The following is a 22279-nucleotide window of genomic DNA, read 5'->3' as shown; positions in this document are numbered from 1 at the left end:
GTATTTCACAGTTTGTATTAAAAAAAATAAAGCAATAGACTACATACCGTGCCATTAGTAGAGTATGTTTTTGATGAGCTGTAAAACTCAGCTTAGACACCTTACATATCACTTTGGAAGTAATTGCAAACTGAACATAGAGTCATTCCCTGAAAGCGTCCCCAAAACGTTGGGAACACCCAGGATAATGGTAAAAGTTGGGGATAGAGCAGAAGACCTGGATATGCCAAAGCCCTCATTATTGAGGGGACTGACCGGAAAGAAGGTGGGTGATGGAGGGTCAGTAGGTGGGGCGGCTCGCAAGGGCAGTGAGGTGGGAGTCAGCACTGCACACTACAGCAGAGTTCCTCAGAGTGTAGACAGAGGGTTACCTACATCAGAGTCACCTCACTTAACTTGTTTGAAATTCTGACTCCTGGGCTCCACACTTCAACTTAACCAGAATTACAACAGGCAACTAAGAAGAACCTGCATTTTTAGTAGTTTTCTCAGGTGATTCTTACCCAAACCAAAGTTTGAGAACTGGTAGTTAGGAAGTGGAGAGCTGAGAAAATGCTGACCCTCCCTCTACCTGCTTGATAAACAATGTTGGAGAATAGTCCACTTTGACTCAAGATAATTGTAGAGTGTCAGAGAGGACACTGTGAGGAGGTTAAGGATGTTGCAGTATGTTTACAGCAGAATTAGGAATGTGGAGGTCTGTTGAATAACAGCTTTGCTTCTGGCAGATACTCCTTATAAGCAGCTAACTGTTAAAACAACAAAAGGGGGTTTTAAATTACCAAAGTTTATAGAATATTTAACATAAAATTTTCAATTTGTTTCTTTTAAAATTATATTATGTAGATGCTGTGGAAGGTTTTATCCATTTTGAAGAATGAGATAAGGTGTTTAAATTGAGAAAATTAAATGAAGTATTAGTATTATATCTGCTAAATACTAGGAGTACCAAAGAGGAACAAAATAGATGGTCTTAGGGAGCTTACCGTCTTCAGGAGAGAGAATGTAGACAAATAATGTCAATGCTGTGTGAGAAGTGATATGCTAAGCCCAGTATAGCATGGGCTGATAACGGGTACGAACAAGTATGGGAAGATTACCTGAGGAAGTGCTATCCAAGCTGAATCTAAAGGATGAGCCAACCCGATGAAGAAGAGTAAAGAATGGTCCCATCAGAGGCAACTAGAAAGACCTGAAAAAGTTGCGAGACCGTAGAATTGAAAATTCGTTATTGTTGGAGTGGGGAACGTGGGGGCAGATGTGTGAGAAATGAGGTTGGAGAGTAAGTAGGGACGAGGTCCTGTAAAACCTCAAAACCGTGTGGAGGAGTTTGGACTTTACCTAAAAAGCAATGGAGGACCACTAAAATGAGTAAAAACTGAAGTGCCTCATCACATTCGCATTTTAGAAAGTTGTCTCTGCCTACTGTACAAAGAATGAATTTCAGGGCTGACAAGACTAAAGACAAGGGAGACAGATTCTTCAGGTCACCATGGGAGGAAGGGAAGTAAGACTTCGGACTTTGCTCTTGGAGGGAAACTAGAGCCAGGAAAGAACACAAAGCAATTTTTAAATATGCAGATAGGAGGAAAACTGGGAAAATATAGTGTAAGGAAACTAGGGAGAAGAGAGTTCGTGTAGTTTGTGGAATACTTGGAGAATCCTTACAGATTGTTGGTGGTTACAATGCATGCTTTGCGAATTCCTCATTTTTAAAAGATTTCTCCTCCTCTCTCTGAGTAAAAGGGGAGAATTCATTAATAAATCTCTAATTTTTTTTAACATCTTTATTGGAATATAATTGCTTTACAGTGCTGTGTTAGTTTCTGCTTTATAACAAAGTGAATCAGCTATACATATATCCCCATATCTCCTCCCTCTTGTGTCTCCCTCCCACCCTCCCTATCCCACCCCTCTAGGTGGTCACAAAGCACCGAGCTTAAAATCTCTAGTTCTACTTATATACTGTAGTGTTGTGCATCTTACTGAGCATGTGTATTTTTTAAAATTAATTAATTTATTTTATTTTTGGCTGCGTTGGGTCCTCATTGCTGCGCACGGGCTTTCTTTTAGTTGCAGCAAGTGGGGGCTACTCTTCATTGCGGTAGGCGGGCTTCTCATTGCAGTGGCTTCTCTTGTGGAGCATGGGCTCTAGGCACACGGGCTTCAGTAGTTGTGACACGCAGGCTCTAGAGCACAGGCTCAGTAGTTGTGGCGCACGGGCTTAGTTGCTCCGCGGCATGTGGGATCTTCCCGGACCAGGACTCAAACCCGTGTCCCCTGCATTGACAGACGGGATTCTTAACCACTGCGCCACCAGGGAATCCCCAAAGCATGTGTATTTTAAAGCAAATTTGCTGAACATTTGGTGTTCTTTAATTGTTAATTTTGCTGTAACTTCAGTTCAAAAGTAGATTACTATGCTAAATTATAAAGTTACATCTTTAACCTCATTCTTATTCTTACCTCTGTTAAAATATGCAAATGGAAGCAAGTTATTTTGGTTGAAAATGAACATCCCTTCACAGCTTTATGGAAGCTGTAACTACAAGTATTATCTTGTATCCTCTGAAAAGAACTTAAACTATACATGAAACTTTTTTGCCAAAAGCATTATATTTTATTTTAATTGTTTGAAGATTTATTTTTAAAAACTGTTAAATACGCCAGTATTATCCTAGTAGCTTGAATAGAAAATTAACTTCAGGTTTATTCCATTTTATTGTGCAATTGTTAAGCATGACTTTGCAAAGTCTTAAACGTTGAGTTGAATGTGAGCGACATAAAAATGCAAACTAGGGATTTTACATTGTTGGTTATAAATGGGCTCATTGTCTCTCAAATATATTCTGGAAACTATAGGAGTAAATGCAGTAACATATATTTTAAAAGTTACTAAGCTAGGCACAACCTTACAACTGAGACACTAAAAGTTTAAGGGTTATGTAAAGATACATTTTAAAGTTTTTGTGAACTATGAGGCTAAATTATATTACTTAGAGAATGTGTATTTTACAGAAAGCAGTCAACAAGCTCATAAAATACTGTTTTCTTACAAGTCATGCATTCCACTCATAGCGCATATCATTTTGTGTTGCAGCAACTTAACTGCCAGACCACTATCAAAATGATAATTCTGTTCACAATCTGAATGGATCTATTTGTACCACTTTTGGTGAGGCTCCTTCTGCTAGTAAGAGTTTAAGCAAGGGAAGGCCTTAGTGTTTTTCAGATTTTACAGCTGTTTTACATAAAGGACACGAGGTTTTTTTCTAGAAGAACTTTTGTTTGTTGAGTAAAGGACCCTTGGGAGACCATTGGGAGAGGTTTGAGTGAAATGTAATATCCTCAGACAGCTAGAAGTTGTTTCTTCCAGAGGCCATGCATGACAAGATGGAAGCATCCCTTAACTTCTTAAAAACTTAGGGAATGAGAGGTATCCGTCAAATTCCCTATTTAACCTGTTACTCGCTCCCCTCTTCCCAGCTACTACTACTATATCTCTTTTCTGGGAATTCACACAATATTTTGTGACAGGACAGATGATTCAAATGAATAATGTTCTTTCAGTTAAGTTCTAAGAATACAGCAAACTCTCCTGGACCTCTGTGCCATTTGTATGTTGTTTATGGTTTTTCACCCTCATATTTTGAGAGAGCTGTCTTTGATACTTTTTTCCTTAAGGAGAGCTAAAAAGCTGTCAAGACTTGGAGCAAAGCAATATCCAGGGAAACCACTCTATAAATAATTGACCTTAATAACCAAACTCACAGAGTTTAAGAAATATCTTGGTGCTTTGACATTATTTATTTTGTAAGTGATGTATTTGTCTTTTAGAGAGAAAAAATTATCTGGTTTTATGTAAATATGAATAAAAGTGTCAGTAGTATTTAAAACTGGAAACCATTGATTTAGTACATTAGTATATTAAAAAATAAACTGGGATGGTAAAGATCATTTATTTAGCAAAATGAACAGACTCAGAGATTTGGTTTAAAAATAAGAAGTAAATAAAACTGAGTGTAAAGAGTGTTGTCTTTTTAATTCTAAGTGCTCTCCAAAACAATACACAGATGAAAAGGATATTGTCCTGTGACAAGAGGTTTTACGTGACATTAGGAAATAAGTGAAATGGAATGAAAGTTGTTTTCTGTTTTGTGCCAGTAGGAAATTACAAGTTGAGAATATATTTGCATTAGTGTGTTTAAACTAGTGAGCAGATTCTGCAATGATTTTTAAAAGATACTTTTTAAATAATTTTTTTAAGAAAACATACTAGCTAAAATAAATTGAGTCTCTAACAAATTGCTTGTGTCTGTTTACATTTACTATACATTACAGTTAATAGTGTGTCTTGAAGCTTGGTCCTATTTCTGTGTTCCTGTTTTCTCATCTGTAAAATAGTAGTGATAGTACTACTAAATGAGATAATATTAGGCAGTTCTTGCTTTGTATAGTTCCAAAATGCATTAATTTTGGTTAATTAAATAATATCTGTCCCGAACAACACAGCTCAGATTTCTTTCACCACAGTGTATTAACTGTAGTTGTATAAACTTCACTGCTAGCACTTAAGTTCAAAAATCACCATGTGAATGACGATGCATATCATGATTATTGAGTAATCACATGACTTTCAAAGTCTCTTGGTGACTGGTCACTGTATCTGTTATTCATTTCATACACAGACAGCAAATCATGTGGTTCTGTTATCACCTTGTCTCCTGGTCGTAAACCCATGTGGCACTTTACAGAAGTGGATAATCAAAAGGGAGTGGGTAAACAAAGGTAGAAGTGCAGCAAAGAAATGAAAAGTGATAACATAAATTCAGACCAAACCTAAACGGGGGTGGGGGGGCTTCCCTGGTGTCTCAGTGGTTAAGAATCCACCTGCCAATGCAGGGGACACGGGTTCGAGCCCTGGTCTGGGAAGATCCCACATGCCGTGGAACAGCTAAGCCCGTGAGCCACAACTACTGAGCCTGTGCTCTAGAGCCAGCGAGCCACAACTACTGAAGCCCGTGCACCTAGAGCCCATGCTCTACAACAAGAGAAACCACCACAGTGAAAAGCCCGTGCACCTCAACGAAAAGTAGCCCCTGCTGACTTCAACTAGAGAAAGCCCGCATGCAGCAACGAAGACCAAACTCAGCGCCCACCGCAAAAAAAAACCTAAATGGGGAACTTCCTTGGGGGCACAGTGGTTAAGGATCCGCTTGCCAAAGCAGGGGACACGGGTTTGAGCCTTGGTCCAGGAAGATCCCACATGCCGAGGAGCAACTAAACCCATGTGCTACAACTACTGAGCCTGTGCTCTAGAGCCCAGAAGCCACAACTACTGAGCCCATGCTCTAGAGCCCAGAAGCCACAACTACTGAGCCCATGTGCCGCAGCTACTGAAGCCCGTGCGCCTAGAGCCCGTGCTCTGTAACAAGAGAAGTGACCACAATGAGAAGCTCACGCTCGGCAACGAAGAGTAGCCCCCGCTCGCTGCAACTAGAGAAAGCCCGCGCACAGCAGCGAAGACCCAACGAAGCCAAAAATAAATACATTTATTTTTTAAAAAAATACCCCAACAAAACCTAAATGGGACTTCCCTGGCTGGTGGTCCAGTGGTTAGGACTTCGAAATTCCACTGCAGGGGCGTGGGTTTAATCCCTGGTAGGGGAACTAAGATCCATGTGCCCCGCAGTGTGGCGAAAAGAAAAATAAACCTAAACGGAGTTGTGGAAGAAATAACTGGCCCACAGGCATGTTGACACTGCCACGGTTTGAGAGACTCTAGATCTGAGCCAGAAGAACATAGTGAAGGCTAACTAAACAACATAAGCAAGGAAAGAGTTTTTTAAAGTTTTGACAAGAATTTTTGAAGGTAATGGAATAATCAGTTTTTCCCATTAACCACTTCGCACAGTTTCTACTTGCTTGGTCATTTTTATGATCTTGATCTTGCCCTGTCATGCAGAGTGAAGACTGTCTGTACATAAAGTGCTTAGAACAATCCCTGGCACATAGTAAGTGCTCAGAAATGTTTGCTATTGTAATTATTAGTGATAGCACTAATTAGTTGTAAAGATGATTGTAGTAGGGGAGAGGGATGGCCAGCTTAACTGAGTGCCTAAAAATATGTACTGGGTATCTCGCCCATATTATCTCGTCTAATTGTAGTAGTACTCTGGGGTAATTTTGATCCTCTTTTTACAGCTGAGCTAACAGGAGCTAAAACGTTTTTAAGTACTTACCCAGGATCACATAGCCACTAAACATTGATAGGAAAGTAGTATTCAAATGAGGCCATCTGAATTATCTTTCCAGGTCTTTCATGTTTCTAGTAATAGTTGATACTTGATGAGACTATCACAAACTTTAAAAAGTGATTTTAGAGTCTTTGCTGTTGATAAACATTTTTAAGGTTTGCCACACAAAATTCAAAAGGTGATTTCACGGGGAGCTCTAATTAGGGTGAAGAAAGCAAGAATCAATCTTTCAGCTTACTTGTATTTACTATTATGTTACTGTGCTTTTATTTTATGTTTATTAGTTTTTGTTTGTCCTCATAATGATTAGCAGTGAGATCCTTAAATTTTTTAAAAAAATTATGTCATAGCTTTGCTTATAACAAATCATTGGAGTGGGTACTTTTTTTTTTTACAGGCCAATTCAAAGAAATGTCCCTGGTAAAACTAATGTTAATTAGTTTTCTCTTTTGGAGTAGACATATCATCTCCATTGGATTATCCAACAGAAAGTTTGCCTTTGATCTTTTTGGTCTTGCTAATGAAAAACTCTAAATGTTAAGTGTACATTGGTTTTACCACTTTTTTAATGTTTTTATCAAATATTGGATATAAAAGAGTGTTGATACAATATGTATAATGTGTAAAGAATAACTATACACATAAAAGGCATACAGATTGGAAAGGAAGAGGTAAAACTGTCTCTATTTGAAGATAACATAACCTTGTATATAGAAAATCCTAAGGAATCCACACACAAAAAAACCTTTTAAAAATAATAAGTTCAGGGGCTTCCCTGGTGGCGCGGTGGTTGAGAGTCCGCCTGCCGATGCAGGGGACACGGATTCATGTCCAGGTCTGGGAAGATCCCACATGCCGTGGAGCGGCTGGGCCTGTGAGCCATGGCTGCTGAGCCTGCGCGTCTGGAGCCTGTGCTCCACAACGGGAGAGGCCACAACAGTGGCCTGCGTACTACAAAAAAATAAAAAATAAAAAAATAATAAGTTCAGCATAGTTGAAGGATAGAAGAGCAATATGCAAAGCTCAATTTTATTTCTAAACTCTAGGAATAAATAATCCAAAAATAAATTTAAGAAAACAGTTGCATTTACAGTAGCATCAAAAATAAGAAAAAACTCAGGAATATGTGCAAAACTTGTACCCTAAAAACTATAGGACATTGAGGAAAGAAATTTAAAAAGATCTAAATAAATGGAAGGACATCTCACGTTCATGGATCAGAAGACTTAATTTGTTAAGATGGGAGTCTCCCTAAATTGATCAGATTCAACACAGTCTCTATCAAGATCCCAGCTGGCTTTTTTTGGTAGAAATTGACAAACTGATCATATGTAAATGGCTCACTCCCTCATTTTGTTCAGAATTCTGCCCACATCTTACCTCTTCAGAGAGACCTTCCCTGAATATCCCATCTAAAGTAACACCCTTTGCCTGTCACTCTGTGTCCCTCTTATCCTGCCTTAAAAAAAAATAACAAACACACTTACAATTTATTACTGTTTACCCTTGAACAATGGGTTGGGTGCCCACCCTCCCCACAGGCAAATTTTTGTGTAACTTTTCCTTTGGCCCTCCTTATCCACGATTCGGCATCTGAGGAGTCAACCACCTCCGATCTTGTAGTACTGTAGTACAAGCATATATATTGAAAAAAATCAGCATATAAGGGGATGCAGTTCAAACCTGTGTTTTTCAAAGGATCAACTGTACTTACTACAGCACTTCTTATTACCTGAGATACATTTATTTACTGTCCATCTCCTCCTTCCCCTATGCCTCACATGAGTCTGATGGGCAGAGACCATCTGTTTCCTACAGTGCTTATCTGTAGTTTCTAGAGGACTGGCTGTCATAACTTGGTGCTCATTAAATGTTGATTCAATAAATCCTTTATGTTCCAGAGCTCAAGCAGTACTTTCTCTTTTCCTATTCGGATTTTCATGGACTTAGTCCCTGTTGTGAATTCCTCTGATACTTATTGTCTTTACTTTGGCACCAAGTTCAACTTTTATATTAATGTTTGTGTATGTTGTCTCTCCGGTGAGGCAAGTACTGTACCTTATGTTATCTTTTTCTTTGCCCAGCAAGTCTAACATAGTAAGAATAAGCAGATACTCATTAAATTAAATTTTAAAATAAGCCTATTGCTGTATCAACTTCTTAATCTATATGGTGTTGTCATAAGTCCTTTAGTTTATTCAACAAATTCATTTATTTATTCATCCAACAAATATTTATTGAATATAATAAATTATATTTATTTATCACTAGCTACTTAATGATAACTGCTGTGAGAAAAATAAAACAGGGTAAGCAGAATAGAGAGTTCAGTGTGAAGGCTGCAGGAGTTTCAAATGATAACTGTACAATATATGTGGTGGCATAGAGTATTAAGAAAGGACTTCAAAGACGTTTATCTTTTAGTGCATCGCTAACTTGTCATTGTTGTGAAAAACCAGTAGGATCCATTCATAGACTCTGATTATGAAAATTGGGTAATTCCTCATATCCAAGTCAGAGGACAGAAAGGACTTCTAATTGGAAATCTGTGTTTCGTGGCTTTTTCTCTTTTCTTTTCCTATAAGACTGAATGTCAAATATTATATTTATTACCATTAAAAGCTAAATTGCAGTTAGGTTGGCTAATATAATTTATATTATAGGTTGGTTTAATATAAATCTAAATAACAAGAAATTTTCTTTACCTCAACCTTTATCTCACCCTGACTGAAGTGAGAGAAGCCCTGTTTACTTAGCTAACCTGGAAATCAAAGGGAAGTTTAATTTTGCAAATGAATGATTTGTTTATACTGAACATTAGCCAGGCTCATCATGATTATATTAGACATCATGAGTTTTTTAATGTTAGACTTGACTTTTTAATCTTAATTCTACTCTTTAAAATGATTTTCCTGACGTATCAGTGGATTTGAAATTGAATTTTAACATCTGCCTGATGCTTAGTTCTAAAATGATGAAAGTATTTTGTATTTGATATACACTGTACCTCTTAATAGCAAATCTTACTGAGTTTGCTGCTGATTATACATCATTACAGAACACTGTGACAGCATAAGGGAATAGTACATAGTAGAGAGAAAAAACAGTTTAAGGCGGATTAAAAGGACATAGTTATGCCGAAATGTTATGTGATGTGAGATTTTTTACAAGATTTTCTCTTTTATTTAAATGTTGCTAAGGATTTGAAGCGTTCATTACCAGCTGGACTTGGTCTCTCAGAAACCCAAATCACATCTCATGGCTTTGAAAGTACCAAAGAGGGGGTTATTGAAGCAGGAGCATTTCAAGGTAAGGAACCCATTATTTTGAAAGATGACTGGGGTGGAGCCTTTATTAATAAAGTATGAGGGTTGAGCCCTTTAATTCCGTGATAAAACACTGATTATAAACATAATCCTTTTTCTCTTCAATTTAAATAATTTAAGAATTGTTTAGTAGTCATCTCTATATAAATAGATCAATGTGCATAACTGCACTGATTATTACTTAAGAATTGGTTTTAAAATACTGAAATAAAAACTCAAGCATTATGTCAAGAATGCATATTTAAATTATTTTAGGGGTAACCACAAAATTTATAGGTCAATATTGATTTGTATAAATACATATTTCCTGTTTCATAGCAATTAGGAAAATGAAACTTTTATTTTTCTTACTATACATGCTGTGTAGGAGGTCTCCAAGACCACCCTCAGATTCAGTAATTTCCTAAGAGGACTAACAGGACTCAGTCTATAGTCATACTCTAGGCTATGATTATTACAGCAAAAGTATACCGAGCACAGTTAGCAAAGGCAAAGGATGCCTGAGGCGAAGTCTAGGGAAACTGGGCATAAGCTTGCAAGGATCTTTTCCCCGTTCGGTCACACAGGACATGCTTCATTCCCCCAGCAGAGCTGTGACAACAAATGTGAAATGTTGCTAACTAGGGAAGGTAATTAGAGCCTCAATGCCCAGAGTTTTTACTGGAGATTGCTTGCTCACATAGGCACCCTCTGTGAGCACGTGCCCAGATTCCAGACTCCCAGAAGAAAAGCGTAAAGCACATTGTTTGTATAAGCAGTTTAGGCATAGTGAGCAAGTCTTACCATTTTGGGAATGGAGGGAATCACCCCAAAATTAAAGTTCTCAGATGCCAGCCAAGGGCCAATCTTCTATAAGCTGGTCTTTTTAAGGATAAGTAGTTAGACCTACTATGTTAGCTCTTTTCTGCACACATCCCATGTACATATGTCTATTTTTAATATAAAGTAAAATGCTTCCTTTTTTAATGCTCTTGCCTATAATAACATTTTTTAGGTATTCTTTCATTTTCACACAAGTGAAAGAAAGTAAAATCATGTGGAGATTTGGATGTGAAAATGGATCGTTTTCTCGACAGAGCTGTAGTTAAAGTAGTAATAGTTGATGTTCAATGAAGAATTTTAATTTTAATATTGCATTATAATTTCACAAAATAAAAAAGATATCTCCATGCCTTTGTAATCCTTAGCCCTCTTGCAGATAATAGTATTCTATATTTTTATTATACTAATGGCCAATACTTCAGTCAGAAACAACTTATATTTTGGGACTTCCCTGGTGGTCCAGTGGTTAAGACTCTGCGATCCCAATGCAGGGGGGCCTGGGTTTGATCCCTGGTCAGGGAACTAGATCCCACATGCTGCAACTAAAGATCCTGCATGCTGCAACTAAAGATCCCACACACAGCAAAGAAGAGCCCATGTGCTGCAGCTAAGACCCGACGCAGCCAAATGAATAAATAAATATGTTTTTTAAAACCTGTATTTTGAAATATATTCTTTGTTAAATGGATCCTGGAAATAGGCATTTAGGATAACCCAGTATAATATCCTCTGCTCTAGGCTGTAAAATGAGTGGGCTACCTACTGACATTATTTTTTTTTTCGTTTTTCATTCTTATGTTCAGAAAAATAAAGATATAGAAAGGGAGCATACATGTCAGTATCTCCATAGTCATTGCATAGCATTGTGGTGTTATTATCTAGGGGATAACTTTGAATTTGAAAAGGTTGACTGATTGCCTAAAATTATGAGTGCTTAAAGATATAAGGCTTACTTTGCATAATATGACATCATTTTTGCACCAGTCACCAATTTCCAAATTTAAATGTCAACATAGAATAAAAAAAAAAAACTTTTACAATTAAGAGATTCTAAGTATTTTCAGTGAAATTGTTTAGCTGGTGTTTGGTTTTATTCTTTCCCCCTTAATCAGAATAGTATTATATAATAATCGAAATCAGCTGGCCATTGCAACCTGCTGTGCATGAGTGTGAAAATGCCAGTCACTTTCACTTGCTTGTAGATCCATCCTAATCCTTCAAATTGGAATAAAAAATGTTTCATGATAATGGCGGTAATTTACGTCTCTTTGAATTGACTTTGTAAAACACTTTTTAACACAAACTGCGTTGTTTATCAGTATATGAAAAAGATAATCATTCTGCCATACTCAGATTAGCTGAGCATTTATTGGAAAGTTGTAGTTGTTTTAAGTGCCCTTGTTTTTGTTCTGTTTTGTTTTTTATAAATTTATTTATTTTTGGCTACGTTGGGTCTTTGTTGCTGTGCACGGGCTTTCTCTACTTGCAGCGAGCGGGGGCTACTCTTCATTGCGGAGTGCAGGCTTCTCATTGTGGTGGCTTCTCTTGTTGCAGAGCACGGGCTCTAGGCACACGGGCTCAGTAGTTGTGGCTCACAGGCTCAGTAGTTGTGGCGCAGTGCTTAGTTGCTCCGCAGCATGTGGGATCTTCCCAGTGCAGGGCTCGAACCCATGTCCCCTGCATTGGCAGGTGGATTCTTAACCACTGCACCACCAGGGAAGCCTTAAGTGCCCTTATTTGAAGACATACATAGATAAATTGGAATGAGCATGATTTTCTCATGTTTAAAATTTAGGAAATAGGTCTTATGAAAAAATGTTAGGAGTTGGGGCTATGTTAGCTCTCTGGAGAAATGACTGAATGATAACTTTAAATGACTTATTACCATTGACTTTTCCATCTCTAGAGCAAATTTAGAAGAAATGATACTTAAATTCAGCCTAACAACGAGAAGTACTGAAATCTGCCCAGCAAATACACTGTAGAATCAATAATAGTAGAAATCATGAATAAATCAACTCATAAGAGTGAGGTATACTTGGTATCTGAGTTTTGTTTTAATGGGGTTTTGATCATTGCATGCACATATTCATATTCCTAGATTTCTGCTGTTAAGAGAAAACAGAGCAAACTTCCCAAATTTAGTCAATTAGCAAAAAGAGTTTTAAGAATTATTTTTTGTTGGAATGATTTACTTATTTATTGTGAATGATTTTAGTAACTAATTGAGTCTAAATTAGTGGTTTAAAGGGTTGAAGATACAGAGAATAATTACCCTTGAGCAAACAGTTGAATGTACACACCTCAGCACCATGTCTTTTGCTACTTTAGTTTGGAAAGTTCTGTATCATTTGTTACATATATTATACATATCTCATGTTATGTCATGGGATTATCTCTTATGTAAGATTAATAAACAGTGATAACCAGAACAACAGAGCTCTGTTCCCGGGATCATCAAGAAATGGAACTACAGTAGTCCTCTTTTATTTAACACTTCCTCATATAATAGAAACCCTTGTGCCTTGGGTAGTAGAGATAGTCTTTGTTTAAAATGGTGATTGAACTGGATAACATTAAATGCCTTCCAACTCAACAAGTAATTTATGGATTCGTGTTTTCTGTATTGAATTTAATGATGGAGACATTATGGTGTGGATTTGGAACATCTGAGTCTCTAATAAGAAGCAGTTTTAACCTCTCTGCACCTCATTTCTCCTGTAGTTTAATGTCAGGCTAGTTGGTTTCCGTTGTCCCTTCCAATTTTCTTGTTTTGTTTTTTTGTTTGTTTGTTTTGGCCGAGCGGCATGTGGGATCTTAGTTCCCTGACCAGGGATTGAACCCGTGACCTCTGCATTGGGAGCACACAGTCTTAACCACTGGACCACCAAGGAAGTCCCCTTCCAGTTTTAAATTTTATGGCTCAACAGATTTTTTTTTTTTTAAAGACAGGTATCTCTCACTTTGAAAGGTAGCACCAGCCTATTTAGATCTATTGCGTGTTTGGATTTTAACATTAGATCCAGTCCAGATTAAGGTTTTCATATTATTAAACCTGGTGGCTGTTTCTGATCAGAACTTAGTATATCTGGGATATGAGAAAGTTGACGTTGATTCTTATTAGAAAATTTTAATTATAAATTTTGATACACTATGTGTTTTTTAGAGAACTGGGAAAGAGTGTAGTTGAAATAAAATTATCTTATAAACATTAAAATATACTCAGTTAAATGTGGAAGGATGTTAATAATTTTCTCAACTTCTTTTTAATTATCACTTCCCTAAAGATATATAGCCTTTAGAATTTAAAATAAAGAAATCAGTTGAAGCTAATTTTCTTTAGTTTAATGCCAGACAGTTTTCTTAGTTTAATGCTGGCCATTAGCAACAATGTTAGGTAGTCAGTTTTTCTTATTTTATAGGTAACTGAGGCTCAGAGACCTTAAGTAATTTGCCAGGGTGTTACTGGCAAATTACTGATACTAAAATATTGATACTATGTGGTTAAATAGAGCCAGAATTTCAAGCCCAGAGTTAGAATTTAAAACTCAGTTGTGTTTCACTCAGAAATTGTGTTCTTTCCTCTGGTTCTCAAGCTTAGTTGTGTTTGAGAATAGCCTAAGTAGCTTTTAAAAAACTACAGTTGCCTAATGTGCAGCATGGTGACTATAGTTAATAATAAAGTATACTTGAAATCTGCTAAGAGAATAGATCTCAAGTTTTTTCACCACACACACAAAAGAGGTAACTATGTGAGGTGATGGATGTAATCATTTCACAATGTATACATATATCAAAACATCACTTTGTACACCTTAAATATATACAATTTTTATTTACCTAATAAATAAATGAAAACTAAAAATCAATCGAATAAAAAAGATAAACCTGGCAAAAAAGCCCTACAGATACCTGTTTCACTGATAATCAGAAGATTTTATGGAGTGTCTCAGGTATGTTTTAAAAGCTTCAGAAGTAATGCTTATGATTAATCGGAATAACACTCTATGTTAGCACTTCTCAAGCTTAAAAAAAACATGCAGATCACCTGAGGATCTTGTGAAAATGCAGATTCTGGTTCAGTAGATTTGTGGCAGGGCCTGAGTTTTGCATTTCTGGTGAGTTCCCAGGTGACATAATTGATGGAGACCCCTTGCATCCATACTGTGAGTAGCAGTGACCTACACTATGTGATATTTGATATATGATATGAAAATGTTGGCTACAATTTCTGTGAAGGCTGTGATTCATTCACATTTCTATGAATTTTAATTTTAAATTTGATACAGTGTTACGTGCCTTTGGATTTCTACTTGAAGAGCTTTCCTCCCTATGTTAGAGTAGCAAGTGATAAAATATTTACTTAAGCTTTAAATCATTCAGCTGTGGGACTCTAATCACATTCTTTTAATTGATTTGGAAACTAAGAACTCAGTCTGGTAGCATCCATTTATTATTAGTCCATTTCTGCAAGAAAACCAGTATATTAATTCTAGCTTTTAATCCTAGTTTTTGAATATCTTAAAGAAAATGTCAGTACACCTATATTCAAAATGTAAGTATGTGGAGGAAGAAAAGGATTTTCACAGTGAAATGTCTGCCCTTTTCAGGTTCCCCAGCACCACCACTGCCATCTGTTATGTCTCCTAGCAGGGTGGCAGCTAGTCGACTGGCTCAACAAGGAAGTGATTTAATTGTTCCTGCAGGTATTCACTGCACTGATTGGATAAAGCCCTTCTTGCTACTGCTGAAACTAAACTAATTCACTCAGTTTCTTATCACTTGCTTTATATTCTTAGGTGTGTGTTATTCTGGCTGTTTGGGTGGCTGCTTTTTTTTTTTTTAACAATAAGGAAAATAATCTTTCTAGCCATAGCTTATCTTTCTGGCTTTTCAAAGTTTATTAGGCTCTATTTCAAACCCGAAATTTAATTTACCTTACGATTAAAAAACACTGTAAAATTGATTCATTTTAAATCATCCTCTCTTTGCTCTGGAAAATGTTGGTTTACTTATTTGATCCTAAACTGCTCTGCACTTTAATATTGCTGGACTATAAAAACAGGGAAAAAATAAACTTTGTATTTCTTTTTACATGAAATGTTAATATTTTGTTTCTGTGAGAATTTTGTAAATTCTTAAATGTGTTTGATTTTGTATGCTGTTCTCTTTCTTAGATTGTGGTAAAGCTATGGTAAAGGCTGGGCTGGCTAGAGGAGTGAGAAAAGAAATTTTTGCTGACTGTAACCTTTTACAGCCATTTTATAAAACATTTTCTCTTGTCATCTTCTCATTGTTATTTTAAAATTATTATGAAGTTTCTATCCCAAGTCATTAACATCACACATGTTTATTAAATACTTTCTTCTGGGCTTCCCTGGTGGTGCACTGGTTGAGAGGCCGCCTGCTAATGCAGGGGACACGGGTTCGTGCCCCGGTCCGGGAAGATCCCACATGCCACGGAGCGGCTGGGCCCGTGAGCCATGGCTGCTAAGCCTGCGCGTCCGGAGCCTGTGCTCCGCAACAGGAGAGGCCACAACAGTGAGAGGCCCGCATAACACAAAAATAAAAAAAAAATTTTTCTTCTACGAAAAATATTTTACTATTAGGAACTATATAGTTGTAGAGTTGCTTTTATGTCATAACTTCTTGATTGTTGGAGCAATGCATTATCAGGGCTTTATACTGCCTGTATTAATTATGGCTTTTTTGGGAAGTGGAGGGTTCTCTTGAGAAAAAACGAAGTACAGTCTAGGTCTTGTTATAACACAGCCTCTTATACTAGTGGTAAGATATTTTTAATGACTTTAAAATTATAGTGTTTTTAAATCCTCCAAAATTACAGTAACATTCTATTGTTGCTCTCTTCTATGTAGTATAGTGAAAGGAGATCACTGTGAAGAGTGCGTGGCCTTTCAGATTTTCACTGACAGTTTTTTTTAGAATCATTAGGTTATAAGATTAATTGTGGAAAATTTATTTTTCTGGAAGTAAACAGCAACGTATTTAGAGAAGAAGGCTGGTTGCAGGATTTGTTTTTAAGAAGATGGACAAACCTCAGAAATATATTTTTTTAAGTGTTAGGAAATTATCCTCAAAATGATTCCAGGAAGTTCTAGTCCTTCACCTTGTGGGGACTTTTTTATTTCTTTAAATGCATAAGTAGTTTAATTTGAACAGCATCAGTGTTTTGTTTTCTTTCTACTTGTCTTTATCTGGTTTGCATTTTTATCTTTTGTTCTGATCTTATAGGTGGCCAGAGAACGCAGACAAAAAGTGGACCAGTTATTCTAGCAGATGAAACTAAAAATCCTGCAATGGAAAAGTTAGAACTTGTTAGAAAATGGAGTCTAAATACCTACAAGGTTTGTAATTTTTTTTTTTAAATTCTGTACCCTATCTGGCTTTAAGAATTTTTATTTGTATGTTATTCACATTATTATTTTGCAATTATATGAATATATAGGAGAGAATAATGCTATTTAAACATAAACATACAATTAGAAAATGAAGTATTTTGTCTTATTGATCTTGGCATAAATGTATTTTAAAAAGTCAGTAGCAAGAGTTTAAAAAAAAGCTACTAAAGTTCTTACTAATTGACGGATAACACATAGTTGAAGAAGAAATACAGTGCCTGGGAGGGAGCACATTTAGCTGTATACAGAGCTGCTCTAGATATGTTTGTCACAATCTGCAGGTTTTTGATACTTTATAGCAGCTGAATGTCAAAAGAGGTATATTAGTTTTCCAAAGTTTGGAATTCTCTGATTTATTGTAATAACTAAGCACTAACTGTGCACACAGCAAATGAGTTGGATTTCAGAAGTTTATTGTTGTTAGTTGTATTGTTTCAGAGTAATTGTTGGTTATTTTTTTTATGTTCTCATAAAACAAATAAGCAAATTATTTAATCTATACTATATTTGATGTATTACAAATAGATAAGCCCCAAATCCACTTAGTACCTTCAAATCTTAACAGGGACAAGATGGTAGAATTCATAGAATAGTTAAGTGGGTGAAAGCCCTAGCAGTTCAAGTTAGAGCATTAGCCTTAACACTGGCTGTATTTGTGAATTGGTAGTGGGCCTAGTGGTTTGTAAGTCGGGAATTGTCTGTATTTTTATACGGAGTCTCTTATGTGTCTTCTAAAGAGTAATACAAAAGCGAATTTATTCTTTCAGTTAGTATTTTTAAAGTATGATCTACAGTTTTCTACAAAAGTACAGGTATTCTTAAGTTGGTAAAAGTGCCCTGAAACTGCTACACGAATCTTTCCAAAAAAGTATTTAGTTCATGTCAGTGTAGAACTGAGAAATGCCAGTGGTAGCCGTCAAAAAGGCATCAGTGGATGCCTGCGAAACTGTTCCCACTCAGGACATTCTATTTACTCATTGCCCCTTTTGTTCTCAAGGACATGGATTCTCTCATTCCATGTATTGTTTTTCCCATTGTATTCCCTCATATCACAACAGTTCAACCAAATATTCAAATGTCTACTTCATCTTCTCGCTGATTCCACGTATCTAGTTAATTAAAATGGATTCTGCGTCTTTAATATTCTTTGACTTTATACCCTCGTCTCCATCTCACCCTTCACAGCCATATGATTACTCTCTCACATTACTGTAGTAGCTTCTTGACAAATTCTCTTAGCCTACATATTCTGCTCTGCCTGACATGGTTCATTCTTGCTTAAAATCCTTCACTCGATCCCCATTGTCTTTAGAACAGCATGAATCTGACCCCATCTACCTTTCCAACTTCATCTCCTGCTGCTCTTCTCTTCACCCAGGGATCCAGTGATCCATACCAGATTATCCAGATATTTCCTAAACAAGCTGTGCTTTCTCACACCTCTACTACTTTGTTCACAGGGCTGTATTTGCCTACTGCTTGGAATTCCCCTTCATGCTCCCTTTCATTCCACTTGTTTGTCTTTCATACCAGACTGAGCTCCATTCATTTATTTATTAAATTCTGTTCAGCCATTCCTTTGTTCATTTATTCCTGAAATTTGACTCTAACCATTGGCATTCTCTATCCACACATTTGGAGCCTAAAGAATACAGGCCTTATTTCTGAACTAAATCCTAGTAATTTTACAGATTACCAAATTAAATTTTTCTCATTCTAGCCTTCCTCTCTTATGTCATTTAATTTGTGTTTTCCTTGTTCTTTATCTTTTTTTTTCCTATATGTGTGTGTTTATCATGTATTCCTTTTCTTCTGTCTTTTACCTCTTCAATAATCTGAGTTGAATCATTAAGATTCCAGTTATCTCTACATTAACATACCACATTCAGACTTTCTGTTAATAAAAATGACCAGTCTTCATAATGTGTACACATGGCATAGTACTATGTGAAAGAGTTATTCTCTTCAGAGTGATCACTTTATTTTTAGCTGAAACTTTTTTTCATTAGAAAAGTTTGGATATCTAGTCTAAGTCAAAGGAGAGAAAGTCCTAGCTTACGTGATTTTATGAAGTTTGTAGCCCAGTGTGTCTGGGCTGACATATGACGCTCTATTCTTGTGGCTTTTTGACCTTTTTGGTCCAAATTGTGAGCTGATATAGGACATTCGTTGTCATTTGGATAATCCTTCAAGTATTGATTCTGATTTGGGTGAATTAGGACTTTGCTTGTTATCCATCATACTCTTGAGGACCTTGATTCTGGCTATGGCTTTGATCCTTTCTTTCTTGGACTTCAGTTCCTACATGATTTCTAACTTTAATTTCTTCTGCCTGTTTCTGTTCTCTAGCAGACACTTTAAGGCTTTTCCTAAAAGAGAATATTAGCACCTCCTTTACTGGTTGTTAATTTTGGCTCCAAGAGCAGTCTGGTGATTAAAACCAAATATGTAATAGGAGTGATTTTAAGTTTAGGCCTTGAACCTATCTTCTTAAATATTATTATTATTAATTTATTTACTCATTTATAGCTGTGTTGGGTCTTCATGGCTGCATGCAGGCTTTTTCTAGTTGCAGCGAGCAGGGGCTACACTTTGTGAGCATGCACGGGCTTCTCATTGCGGTGGCTTCTCTTGTTGTGGAGCCACAGGCTCTAGGTGCGCAGGCTTCAGTAGTTGTGGCACGCGGGCTTCAGCAGTTGTGGCTCGTGGGCTCTAGAGTGCAGGCTCAGTAGTTATGGCACATGGACTTAGTTGCTCTGCAGCATGTGGGATCTTCCCGGACCAGGGCTCGAACCCATGTCCCCTGTATTGGCAGGAAGATTCTTAATGACTGCACCACCAGGGGAGTCCCTTAAATATTATTTTAATCTACCTGATTTTATTCACACACTTTGAATACAAAATTTATTTATTTTCTTATTTATTCTCATCTGCAAGAACAGTTGTGAATAATGAACTCTGGTTTATCATTTTTGTTTTTTTTGTATTTTCCTAGTGTAAACTAGGGTCCTTTTAGAAGTCCATCTTATTTTTTTAAGAATAATCTCTGTTTCAGCATTCAGACCTGTTTGGCATCTTTTCTAAACATTAAATGTTTCTTAAAAATGTTTTAAGAATGTGCCACCAGTATTCACACCTTTATCAAGTTAATATTTGTTGTCTTAAAGCCAGTATCTTTAAAACTTTCATTCCCATTTTTCTTATCATATTACCTTCTTTATTTACTTCTTGATCTGTCTCCCCTGTTCAATTTCTAGTATTTCCTTTTATGCTCCCTTTTTCCCTATCCTTCACTCTTAATAACTCTTTTAATGTAATATCTATCAGTTGCTGTCATGAAATTATTCTTTTTCTTGTACTTAAATTGTTTTATTCTTTTTTTTTTTTTTTTTTTTTGCATTATACAAAAGCTCTGGTGCTATTTAAATACTAGTAGTACCTAGTGACTATCTTGTAAATTCATGACCTATATGGTGGTGATTTATGGTATTTTATACACTGTTTATCATTATATTATCTTACCCCAAGTAGGAGATCTATGTAGAGCAATAATTTACTTTTGCTTCTTCCTGCCCCTTTAATTTTGTTCCATTTGTCCTATTATTTTCAAAATGAATTCGTTTTTTTTCTTTTTTTTTTAACATCTTTATTGGAGTATAATTGCTTTACATTGTTGTGTTAGTTTCTACTGTATAACAAGCGAATCAGCGATACATGTACATATATGCCCATATCCCCTCCCTCTTGTGTCTCCCTCCCACCCCTCTAGGTGGTCACAAAGCAACGAGGTCATCTCTCTGTGCTATGCGGCTGCTTCCCACTAGCTATCTGTCTTACATTTGGTAGTGTATATATGTCAGTGCAGCTCTCTCACTTCTTCCCAGCTTATGCTTACCCCTCCCCATGTCCTCAAGTCCATTTTCTACGTCTGCGTCTTTATTCGTGTCCTGCCCCTAGGTTCTTCAGAACCATTTTTTTTTTAGATTCCGTATATATGTGTTAGCATACGGTATTTGTTTTTCTCTTTCTGACTTACTTCACTCTGTATGACAGACTCTAGGTCCATCCACCTCACTACAAATAACTCAATTTCCTTTCTTTTTATGGCTGAGTAATATTCCATTGTATATATGTGCCACATCTTCTTTACCCATTCATCTGTTGATGGACACTTAGGTTGCTTCAGTGTTCTGGCTATTGTAAATAGAACTGCAATGAACATTGTGGTACATGACTCTTTTTGAATTATGTTTTTCTCAGGGTATATGCCCAGTAGTGGGATTGCTGGGTCATATGGTAGTTCTATTTTTAGTTTTTTAAGGAACCTCCATACTGTTCTCCATAGTGGCGGTATCAACTTACAGTCCCACCAGCAGTGCAAGACGGTTCCCTTTTCTCGACACCCTCTCCAGCATTTCTTGTTTGTAGATTTTTTGATGATGGCTATTCTGACTGGTGTGAGGTGATACCACATTGTAGTTTTGATTTTCATTTCTCTAATGATTAGTGATGTTGAGCATCCTTTCATGTGTTTGTTGACAATCTATATATCTTCTTTGGAGAAATGTCTGTTTACATCTTCTGCCCATTTTTGGATTGGGTTGTTTGTTTTTTTGATATTGAGCTTCATGAGCTGCTTGTAAATTTTGGAGATTAATCCTTTGTCAGTTGCTTCATTTGCAAATATTTTCTCCCATTCTGAGGGTTGTCTTTTGGTCTTGTTTATGGTTTCCGTTGCTGTGCAAAAGCTTTGAAGTTTCATTAGGTCCCGTTTGTTTATTTTTGTTTTTATTTCCATTTCTCTAGGAGGTGGGTCAAAAAGAATCTTGCTGTGATTTATGTCAGAGTGTTCTGTCTATGTTTTCCTCTAAGAGTTTGATAGTTTCTGGCCTTACATTTAGGTCTTTAATGCATTTTGAGCTTATTTTTGTGTATGGTGTTAGGGAATGTTCTAATCTCATACTTTTACATGTACCTGTCCAGTTTTCCCAGCACCACTTACTGAAGAGGCTGTCTTTTCTCCACTGTATATTCTTGCCTCCTTTATCAAAAATAAGGTGACCATATGTGTGTGGGTTTATCTCTGGGCTTTCTATCCTCTTCCATTGATCTGTATTTCTGTTTTTGTGCCAGTACCATACTGTCTTGGTTACTGTAGCTTTGTGGTATAGTCTGAAGTCAGGGAGCCTGATTCCTCCAGCTCCATTTTTCACTCTCAAGATTGCTTTGGCTATTCGGGGTCTTTTGTGTTTCCATACAAATTGTGAAATTTTTTGTTCTACTTCTGTGAAAAATGCCAGTGGTATTTTGATAGAGATTGCATTAAATCTGTAGATTGCTTTGGGTAGTAGAGTCATTTTCACAGTGTTGATTCTTGCAATCCAGGAACATGGTATATCTCTCCATCTATTTGTATCATCTTTAATTTCTTTCATCAGTGTCTTATAATTTTCTC

At 36.6% G+C, this 22279-nt stretch overlaps 1 protein-coding gene across 8 annotated transcripts in view; it reads left to right on the top strand.

Moving 5' to 3' along the window:
* Positions 1 to 22279, top strand: part of ARFIP1 (ADP ribosylation factor interacting protein 1) — a 130510-nt gene that overhangs the window by 56920 nt on the left and 51311 nt on the right. For 5 of the 8 annotated variants that reach the window (XM_032633122.1, XM_032633121.1, XM_032633118.1 and 2 more), the window contains 3 exons: positions 9458 to 9566; positions 15016 to 15111; positions 16658 to 16770. In XM_032633122.1, coding sequence (XP_032489013.1) covers positions 9458 to 9566; positions 15016 to 15111; positions 16658 to 16770 — 318 coding nt within the window. The remainder of the gene's footprint in view (positions 1 to 9457; positions 9567 to 15015; positions 15112 to 16657; positions 16771 to 22279) is intronic. The other 3 variants (XM_032633125.1, XM_032633124.1, XM_032633123.1) reach the window with 1 other exon arrangement.

The sequence above is a fragment of the Phocoena sinus genome, chromosome 5 (assembly GCF_008692025.1).
Source record: "Phocoena sinus isolate mPhoSin1 chromosome 5, mPhoSin1.pri, whole genome shotgun sequence".
Taxonomy (NCBI): Eukaryota; Metazoa; Chordata; class Mammalia; order Artiodactyla; family Phocoenidae; genus Phocoena; species Phocoena sinus.
This window is presented reverse-complemented; position numbering and strand designations above follow the sequence as displayed.